A 10,921-nucleotide genomic window follows, 5' to 3' on the forward strand; every position below is an offset into this window, starting at 1 on the left:
GTTAATGGTTCTTACCTGCTGATATGCACCAAAGATATCCAGCCTCAGACCTTGTCCTCTCCCATGTCCTGAACGTCACTACATGCCTCCAGTAGCTATTTTGCACAGCTGTTCAGACTTTAATTTCCCATCCAGCTTTGTCTTGTCTCTCTTTTTTGCCTAACCTTTTCTTAGATGTGTTGATCCTGGTGGTGATGAAAATGTGAATTGCAATGACTCATGGAATTAGCTCATTGCATGTTGGGACTCCTGCCTGCTGGTGTTTGGGCAATCCCAGAAGCCGATTTTCTCTATGATCTCAGAGGTGATGGCATAACTGTAAGGGATAGAGGTGTCTCTGCCTGACCCTTTCCATCTTATATACATTTCATAAAAATGCAACTTTGTAACTTTTTCACTATTTCATTTCAAATTTGGGAAGGTCAAGTTCTACAAGGTTCAATAGAAATTCACTGTCTTTCACTGAGGTAGAGATGAAAATCCTCAGTTCCCCAAGCAAGTTATTTCAAAAAATCATGCTCCTTCTCTGTTTTTTCCTGAATATAGAATTTTGCATGACCACTTACCTTGACAAAACTGGCAATTAGGTAAAAACATTTAGTGTGTTAAGTTTTAGCAGTCCCTGCCAGCTCCCTCTGTAGCTGAAGAAGAAAGTTGTTCCTGGCATAGATATGGTGAAGCAGTGGCCTAATTTGACTTTTCTAGACAGTGAGTAAGAGAGTCTCATCCTCTTCAGTGACTGCTGAAGAGGAACTTCCTTGCCTGCAACATTAGCCTTTGGGAATACTCACCACCATTCAATAAAGTATTATAAAAAGAGAAAAAGAGTTAAATACACTTAGAACTGAAGAAGTCCTGAGATGATGCTTATAGTTGTATGCTAATGGCAGAGGAAGTACTCTGTTTCTTAATGCACTTATTCTGAATCATACTTGGATCCTTTTCTCAGCAGCTTTAAGTCATACACGCGAATGCTTATGCAAAACTCTGTTAAGGTGTAATATGAACCCCTAATGAAATGAGTGCTAATGGGCCCTCACAGCCTTTTCTCATCACAGGAAATAACTGCTTAGACTGATTCTCCCAGCTGCACCTTTTCACAGCTTTGATTATCAACTCACCCAGTAAAATGGCCCCTTTGGGGTAGATTGTTTCAGTAGCGCAGCTTTTGAAGGTGGAGAGGCACTGCAATTGCTACCCAACTGCTTGTATAAAATGGAACTGTGTTGAGTGAGCAAACCTGAGTGGGAACATGTGTAACAGCGGGTGCATATAGGCAGGAGGTCTGTAGTTGTTCTACCTCACCTGCGGTTTCTTGTACCTCTGTGAACATGTAAGTCTAAAGAAATGTTTATTTCTTAGGATGTCTGTAGGTTTACCTGTGCTTAAATGTTAATTCAAGTTAAGTTAGTGATTTTGAATAGCTGGAAGTGTTTCTGATTTGGTGTACGGGTGTTTATTTAAAAAAAAATATGCCTTCATCCTGTTAACTTAAACTATATTCATTGTTACATCAATTAATACCTGGTTATAATATTTCTACGTTAATACAGAGTAGTCTCAAGTCCATCATGTTTGGCCTCTAGTTTTGTAGTTCAGTTGCAGCTTACCCCCAAAGCGCATCCTTACAATTGCAGTGATTATATCAGTAATGTGTTGAAAGTGTCATGCTGCTTATTGTACCCATTAGAGTGAATGAGGGCTGTGTTGTGGCTTAACCTCAGCCGGCAACTAAGCCTGACACACACGCTCGCTCACTCCCCCTCAGTGGGATGAGGGAGAGAATTGGAAGGGTAAAAGTGAGAAAACTTGTGGGTTGAGATAAAGGCAGTTTAATAGGTAAAGCAAAAGCTGTACACGCAAGCAAAACAAGGAATTCATTCACTCCTTCCCATCGGCAGGCAGGTGTTCAGCCATCTCCAGGAAAACAGGGCTCCATCACATGTAGCAGTGACTTGGGAAGACAAACGCCATCACTCCGAACATCCTCCCCCTTCCTTCTTCTTCCCCCAGCTTTATATACTGAGCATGACATCACATAGTATGGAATATCCCTTTGGCCAGTTGGGGTCAGCTGTCCTGGCTGTGCCCCCTCCCAGCTTCTTGTGCACCCCCAGCCTTCTCAGTCGGTAGAGCGTGGGAAGCTGAAAAGTCCTTGGCTAGTGTAAGCACTGCTCAGCAACACCTAAAACATCGGTGTGTTATCAACATTATTCTCATCCTAAATCCAAAACACAGCACTGTACCAGCTACTAGGAAGGCAACTAACTCTATCCCTGCCGAAACCAGGACAGGCTGCTCTATGTATTTTAACTTTTTTTTTAGAATGTTCATTTCTGATCTTGAATCAGTAATAGATATAGAACAAACCAAAATTGCATCAGTTAGGCTTGAAGGTGAATACTGACTGTGTTTATTACTAATGGAGACAGTCTGAGAGGTAGAATCATGGATTTATGGATTTTCTAAGTAAATCTCATGTCAGCAGTGCCTGCTTTGTTTGTAATCACGAGAGAGGAATAGCCTCAAATGAAATCGATGTATTTTTTCATAAACAGAGAAATGAAAAGTGTAAAACAAGACAAAAAAACCTTGGGAATTCATAACTGCTTAGGGCAGATACTTAGCTGTGGCACTATGAACAGTCATACCAGCAAAATAACAGATAATAAATAGATTTCTATCACCATCCCAGAACAAGGAGATATGTCCTCTTCTGGTGCAGAGTCATATAAATGAGTAAGAATAGTGAGTAGATCTACTTTTGTCGTTAGTGTTTTCAGAATGATGTGAATATTATATAATATTAACTCTTAGAAGTCCTGGTTCAAGTTTTCCTGATAAAGTATATACTTCTGGACTTCTGCCCCATTGACCAATACAGCATTGCACAAACACCAAATTTACTGTGTTCCAGTTTTTATGGTTTCTGTTTCAGAGACATTTCTAACTCACCTATGACATATAAGCCTCCCCATATCAGGCAGGTTTAGGGCTACTTTGCATAGCACTGAATCAGTGAGTGTGATGGAAAGATACCTTTTGCTCAAGTCAGCAGTGGTGCCGGTAGCAAGGTCCTGTGTTGGTACCTTACCCGGTGATTTTAGGTTTATATTATGAGAGTGATGAATGAGCATAGTCCTGTGCTACAATTTAAATTGCTTATGAAATATATAATGACTGTGATGATGTTAAGGTGGTGGAGGGTTATGAAAAGTGGATTTGGAGCAAGCTTCCCTATGCTTGTTATTTCTGGAAAAATTATTTTTAAACAAGAAAAAAAAAAAGCTTGTTTTCCAAGCAGATTTAAAGTATCAAAAGCTGTGTTTTTTCTCTTTGGAGTGAATCTGATACAGCTTATTTTCATTCATCAGTATAAAGTCTGACTTGAGCTGTGATCCCATTACATGGCAGCCTAAGAAAGAGCACAATGAAATGTGCAGCTGTGATGCTGTGCTGCTCCCAGTGTAGTGAGCTTCCCCTGTGCAAATGGGCTTCAGCTGTACCTCTGGCCTTAAGAATCTACTTTATCTTCCTACCTCTATGCCTCTGTCCACTTAATGTACATTATTAATTGAACCAGTTAAAAACAAGGGTCTATTTTAACCTTTTAAGTTTTATCCTTCAAAACTGAGCAGAACAGCACCATCTGAATGTTCTTCACAGTTATATATGGGCAGGAATTTTTACTAGTCTTTGTAGCGTTCTTTGAAAGCTGTTTCTTTCCTCCACCTTCCACCTGAAAGCCTATTGAACACCGGCATTGTGTTACAGTTGTGATAAAGAATTAGATCCATGCCTGTACCCAGAGCTCTTCTGAAGAGGGAACACCAGAGAGTCCTGTTGTGACTTGGCAGCAACATTTACAGTGAGCTGACCTTCAGATTGCTAATACAAACTATGCGGGCCCTCCTGCCCCTGACTTGCACCCTGTAGCCCACTGAATGCTGTCCAAATTTCTATGCCTTATTCAGAAGGGATCATCTTATATCAATCGGTCTGAGTGCAGCTTGTCTCTACTTTTGGACGGTGGAGACATGTATGAACAAGCTGTTCTGGAACTGTTGCATCTGCTGTGCCCATGCTGGGTGTCTCAGTGCCCAGGTTACCTGGTTTCTCTCACACTATCTCAGAGGTGTGGAACTGAGATGGGGCTGGGTTGCCCAGCAAAGGGGTTTCCAGTCTATGTTGTGAAGAAGTATTCCTTTGTGGGTGAGCTTCAAAACAACCTTAATGGTTTAGGTATAGCTACCAAACCAAACAGCTAGCCCTGGTCCCAAATTAGGCTTCAACAAATAGAAGCATCTTATTTCAGTGAAGAGGTAATCAAGGTATTTGTACTAATGGCCCTACTGGTGACCTTGGTTGACTGCAGAATTCTGTGCCTGGGCTTTGTAATTTATCCATTAGGACAAATGCTTTCAATTATAAATATTTAGACAGCTATTGGTGGGAAAATTGCATGCATAGTGCTGAATTTTATATGAAAGAGGCAAATCTGGCTGTAATTTGCAGAATATGCTGTGTTGAGTTGACTTAGCAGGATAACTCATGCTCCTGCAAATTCAAATATTTGTCTGAATATATGAGGGTTTCCTAACACGTCTTTGAGCAAATAGTAATCCTACAGTGCTCGTGAACTGCCTGATTTTCTTGCAGAAAAACTGAATCAATAAATCCATATAAATGGCACCTTTAGATGAAAAGGATATTATCTCAAGTCTGCCATTTCTCATACTATCTAGGGGCAAACTGCATATATCTTGTTCAGCCCAGCACTCTTACCAAGGAAGAAATATTTGTTCTTATGAACAGATTATACATTAGCTTAATAGTAACAACTCTGAAAGCGTTCACATTTCAGTGCAATCTGCCCCCCCCCGCCCCAAACAGGGGCAGATTCTCAGCAGATAGAAATGTTGCTCTGGTTACTAGCATATGTTAAGGACTGCTGCCCTGTACTGGCATGTGTTGCCGTGATGTCTTTGTTCTGCTGTATGTACACATCTACAGGGTGCACTGCTGGGAAATGATACTGTTCTGGGGAGCTTTTGCTGACGTTCCAGTCCTTGTGTGTCTCTTAGATGAGTCCTGACTTGAGCCTCAGCTCTGTCCCTGAGGACTGAGGATGGCTGAACACCAGTTCCAGGACTCCCTTCTCAGCAAAGCGTTACAATCTTGCCCACAGCAACTGATTGCAGTGATATTTCCTTACAGTGCAGTCCTGTTCTTCCCTTCACTTCCATTTCACGCCTGGAGCTGCAGCTGTTAGTATTCATTCACTACCTCCTATCGTGGGGTTCAGTCCCATGGAGACTGTTTCTTTCCCTTCCCATCACAGACAGGCTTGTGATGGCTGCCATCCTGGCTCCATGCAGGAGACTGTACCACGGATTTCCAAAGTATGAGTTAGAGCTGGGAATCGGGAACTGGGGCTGGACAAACCCACCATCCATCTCCGTGGATAACCTGTGGGGAGGAGCCGCACCTTCACCGACTGGTGCCAGAAAGTGCGAGCAATCTTTGAGGGATTTTATGGATTCTCTTTCCATCGTGTTTGCATGTGCGATGGAGACCTCTGGCTTTTTTGCTCATTTTTGTGTAGCTCTGTGGACAGCATGTAGAATTAGGATGCTTTTGCCCAGTGTTAGACTCTATTTCTAGTTTTGTGAACCCGACCACCAGGACTGTGGTTTGACCTGGCATGGTGCTCTGATAGAAGCAAACACAATTCTAAGTGATGTCTTCAGATTGTTTTATTCAACGGATATATGTTTTGCTTAAAGGCAAAGCACAGTATGAATCAGTCTCATCTAAAATAACTTTTAAAGAGAGAAATAAGTAGGACATCAGGTGCAATAAAAGCTAAATACACAATAACCTGAGGCAGAATATCATGGCAAACCATGCTCCAGAGTATAAGGGTACATAACACTGACAACAGGTAGAGTTTTTTACAAGTAGGTACAGTATTTCCACACCACAAAAGGCCAGTTGCTTGGCCTTCCTATGCTGATTTGTTTCAGTTCATCTTGATGTGCCACATCAGGTGTTGCAGAAATAAGACAGGCTGAGCTGATAGAACGGATTTTAGTACTGCCAAACTGTAATTTGTGAGACGCAGATAAGGCTGAAAGCGTTCAGGTTTAGCTTACTTGCCAGTTGTTGGGATTTTCTCTGATCTCTACCTGCAATGTGAGAGAATATTCATCTGTGCCTGTTCTGCCGCATGCTCCACAGTGACCTTTTTGGATTTTAGTTTAGTTTTTTAAAAATTAAGGGTTATGAGATTAGGTAAGTGTTGGAACAGTGGGAGTTTTGGGAAGGTGGAAGTCTGGAGGATGTGACTATGGGAGGAAATGAGAACTCAATTAGGGAATTTAGGGTGTGATCAGAGGGCAAGGGAAATAGGGAACATGAGGTTGGTTTGGGCTGATGGGCAGACTGTGGCTAGAGCACAGGGAGAGATGGTTCTTGGCCCCATGAGAATTATACACTCCATAGGACTGGGAAGTTAGGTCGCTCCCTACATAGGTTGTAGGATGCTGAGAATAACGCAGTCAAACACGGGCTGATATTTGCAAACTGCGGGACATGTCTTCCCCATGGACAGTCAGAGCTGGGTTCTGGAGCCAGTAGCAGTGAAACACCATCAGCCTGGGTTGTACCAGGGCTAGTGTGTGAATGCAGAACTGGAGGCAGAGTGAATTGGGAAGCTGTGGTCTGGTTAACTCTTCCTACACTGACAGAGGGGAGCCCCAGAAATAACAACCACATAGCAACTCCACTCAAATGACAAAAACAAAAACCCAAAAAATAGTGTTAAGTCAAATGAGATCTTTTAGATGTTTGAAAGCAATAGACAACCCCGAGAGTTTCAGGTTACTGCCTTTCCTAAAAGCGAGATACCAGAAAGGTGCTAAGTAGACTTTAGAATGGCTTAGAGTTTTCTTAGTCTGGCACTGTCTGTGATACTGCTTGTATGTTGCATTATATACAAATCGCATCAGCCTTTGCTCAGTTACAATATGCTATTTGAAGGCCACTTACATGGTTTATTCCCATAAAAAGCAGAGGCAAAGACTAAATTATTGTAGCTGAATTTGTGTGCTTTACATGCCACCAACTTGCAGAGTTTGAAAATGATTGCAAACAGCATGTTGCTTTCTTGTTTCCATTGCAGGTGTGTCCATCCACCGAACTCAGTGTAAAGCTCTTTAAGTAAAAAATAGACTGACCTATGACATATATTTCTCAATGCATAGAAGTCATATCTGCCATACACATCTTATTTCTTCCGGGTACCGAACTTAGCCAAATGGATATCTCTAAAGACTCCATGCAGCTTTTACACAAAGCTAAATGCAAACTATTTTGTATTTTAGCTATTCTTTATGTTTAGATCTGTGTAGTCTTCAAAAGTTTCTAGGGGTCTTATCGGTGACCATTTATCAAAAGGAGATTTCTGTGACTTATTTTATTAAAATACCAAATGCTACATTGATCAGTTCATTCCAGTTAAAAAAAAAAAAAAAAATGAGGCTATAATACTGCTGTATCACAACAAGTAACGTAATTGCCTTCTTCATATGAGTCACTTCTATCAGGCAGCTGTTTAAGTCACACTGTCACTGATACCGTAGCTGTTCCTTTTCACTTAACTGATTTCTACTGAAAGAGTATTTCAGTGCAAGAGGAATGTTTACTTTCACCCTTCAAAGATTTTACTCAGGTTGCTTTATAGCAAGCAGCATAAATGTGAATCTATTCTTTTAATAAAAGGTGGAGGCATGGGAGTAAGTGTAGAGCAATGCTGTTACCTGTTGGTGTTTTGATTTGTCTTGCAAGTGAATAGCTTTCCATAGAGGTTACTAGTGGAATCTTTTAGAAAACACTGACTTGTTGATAGTGGCACAGAGATAAAGCAACAGGTACAAATGAATGGTAAAGAGAACATTATTTCAGTCTCTCTAAGGTAGTATTCCCTTTCAGGATTCATTTTTCCGGTAAGTTTCTTAAGCTATTTTGTAAGCCACTCTGGATTTCTTTCTGTTATAACTATTTAAATAATTTCAAATAATTTAGTTGAATCTGGTTTTTGTTTTGAAAAGTATAAATCAAGGCATCAAGTGGAAGGTTATTTTTTCTTTCCTGTGCCCTTCCTTCAAGCACTGCTTTTAAAGTGGAGCTGCTATATATCTAGATACATATATATACATTCATACACCTATTGTGTGTATCCTTTCTCTATTCTCAACACAAAGCCAGATATCTACAGCATGCACTGTCCCACATTCATGCCATAACAGCAACACACTATTTCTTTGAAAGTCTTTCTCATCTCCAGACTCCGGAAAGCATAAATGAGTGGGTCAATTACTGAGTTGCACATTATCAAGACCAGATAGGTATTAAAGTGTGAAGTGTAGCAGACGCAGTACGGATTCATTGGGCAAGAAATGATGAGAATGAGGTGAAGGAAGAAAGGTGCCCAGCAAACAATGAAGACACCAAGTAATATAGTGATGGTGACAGCTCCCTTCATGCAGGTACGCTGGTAGGGCACCCCATCCATGGGGAGGGCTGCAATCCGCTTAACATGCAGGCGTGCAAACAAGAACATGTGAACATAAAGGGAGGCCATGAGAAAGAGCATGGTAAAGAACATGGTGATGAGACAGACAATGACAGTTTTGCTTTCTGAGTAAGCAATGAATATGATGCCACAGATGATACAAGCAATCCAAATGACCACAATCAGGGTTAAAGCTTTCTTCACAGTCATGATGCTGTGGTAACGGAGAGCATAGAAAATAGTTATGTACCTGTCAATGGCTATAACCAAGAGGTTGCAAATTGAGGCTACCAAAGAAATACAAATCATTGAGTCAAAAACATTGTCCATATGCTGAATAAAGTGGTCATCAATGATCAAATAGCCGTTGCTTAGGATTGCAATCATGATAGTCTCCAAGGCATTTGACATGCTCACTAACATATCTGCCACAGCCAAGCTACAAAGGAAGAAATACATGGGAGAATGTAGGTTTCCATTCTTCAGCACTGCAAGAATGACAAGGATGTTTTCCAGGAGGCTGATGATCCCTAAAGTCAAGAAGACCTCGGCTTTTATGAAGACCTGCTCACAAAATCCATCGCCGCTTCTGTTGTTCAGAATTGAGTCATTGAAATCTTCAGTGACATTAAGCAGCGCAGGCTGAAATGAAAATGCAAAGTGTGTGGTATTCATTGTCAGCAAAGGAGCTGAATTCACAAGTGATTACGGACCTGATAGAGCACAGGTTAAAAAAAAAGAAAAAAGAAGGGGAGGAAAAAAAAGAAAAGGAAAAGAAGTCCTTCCAAGTTGTTGCTGTGCACATGGGATGGAATCGAGCAGGACTTTTCTTTAGTCACTTTTACAAGTAGGAACATAAAAAAATCTGCATTTACAGTGAGTTTTGTGTCAGTCACAGGCTGTTCTTCTCCTTTATAAGAAAGTGAGCTTCAAATCTTGCAGGCATCAAACAGTTTACTCTGAAGGGAAAAATCAGCAGCAGCACATTGCCGGTTCTAGCTCTCCTGATGATTAAAAGCAGGGAGTTTTCTCATCTGCTATCGTCTGCTGGGGCCGGCGCAGGTTTGTTGCCAGTATGTTGCAGCTCAGCAAAGTATCTCTTGCTATTTCAGTGGCAAGAAAGGCAAAGAGAACTAAGGGATTTATACATGCATGAAAGAAAAAACAACTCCTACTTGATCCTCCGTGCAGAGCATTGGCCATTAGAGAGCAAGCACCTTTCTGACTGACAGCTGCAAACACCAGGTACAGCATCCCCACTGCTGGCTCCACCAGCAGATCTGAAACTGTCTGGCGCCCTCTGCAGAGAGCGAATAGGATGGATTTGCCTTAAAATTCGCCTGAAAAATGGGATTTTCATCCAGCAAAACTTTATGCCTGTTCTCGGCAGCCGGGTCCTGCCCATGGGAGTGAGCAGGGGCAGGCTGCTGAAGGTCGTAGGTGTTCAGGGGCAGGCAGGATGCCCATACACTGTCCTGGCCTCTACTCCTCTCCTCCCGGAGCCAGATCTCCTCTTGCCTCGTTCGAATGAGCTGGCTGAGCCCTGAGCTGAGTCCAGACAATGCCTCCCTTGAGGGTGTCCTGGGCTCACTTGGGCTTTGGACCTTGTGGTTAAAGACAACAACCCGAGGGTGAGCTGTAGCACAGATGGGATGTGGCTGCAAATAATATGCCCATGATATAGTTGCTGAGGTGCTCCAAAGGCTGTCATTAGCTAGATAACATTGGTTTTATCAGAGACAAGCTCCCAGGGGTTTCATTCTTTGCCCACAAATGGTTTGGGTTTTGTTTGTTTATTTTGGTTTCTAAATTCCTTGCTCACAAATGAAGCAAAGTGCAGGTGTGAGTCTCCACACTGTGCTTTCTGTGTCATGACTCTCCATCTCTGCTGAAGGATCTCAGCCAGCCTAAAGGCTTAACCAGCTCTTGCAAGTTGATCTTCCCTGCCCCCCCCTTCTCCCTGTCTGCAGAAGTGTGCTATGTTGTACTGGTGGGGAAGGGTCATCCCAGGAGGGCCAGAGGCTCAGCTGGTTATTAAACCACTTACATGGAAGTTAATTCATAGCTGAATTCAACTTCCAAACCATCTCTGGCAGCACTGGTTTCAAGGACAGAGTTCTTGAAGTTCAATCACCTCAGTTAAACCTTTTTTTTTTTCTTTTTTTTTTTAATGCTATTGCTTAGTTCATGAGAATGGACACTTAATATTGGTCTGGTTTCCTTGGTAGCATCTCCAACAGTCTGAAGCCTTCTGACCCAACTGCTCTTGAACTTCTCATCATCCCTTAAATCTCTGAAAAGTCCTTTATTCCTAAGAGTAAATGCTGGGTATGTGGAACTGCTCTG

The 10,921-nt window shown here is 41.9% G+C and overlaps 1 protein-coding gene across 1 annotated transcript; it reads right to left on the reverse strand.

Moving 5' to 3' along the window:
* Window positions 1-8,272: 8,272 nt before the first annotated feature.
* Window positions 8,273-9,250, reverse strand: MC3R (melanocortin 3 receptor). The gene has a single exon (XM_076351863.1). It carries the CDS (start codon window positions 9,248-9,250, stop codon window positions 8,273-8,275), a length of 978 nt encoding a protein of 325 aa, XP_076207978.1.
* Between the last annotated feature and the right edge of the window lie 1,671 nt (window positions 9,251-10,921).

Source organism: Aptenodytes patagonicus, chromosome 14 (genome assembly GCF_965638725.1).
Source record: "Aptenodytes patagonicus chromosome 14, bAptPat1.pri.cur, whole genome shotgun sequence".
NCBI classification, from domain to species: domain Eukaryota; kingdom Metazoa; phylum Chordata; class Aves; order Sphenisciformes; family Spheniscidae; genus Aptenodytes; species Aptenodytes patagonicus.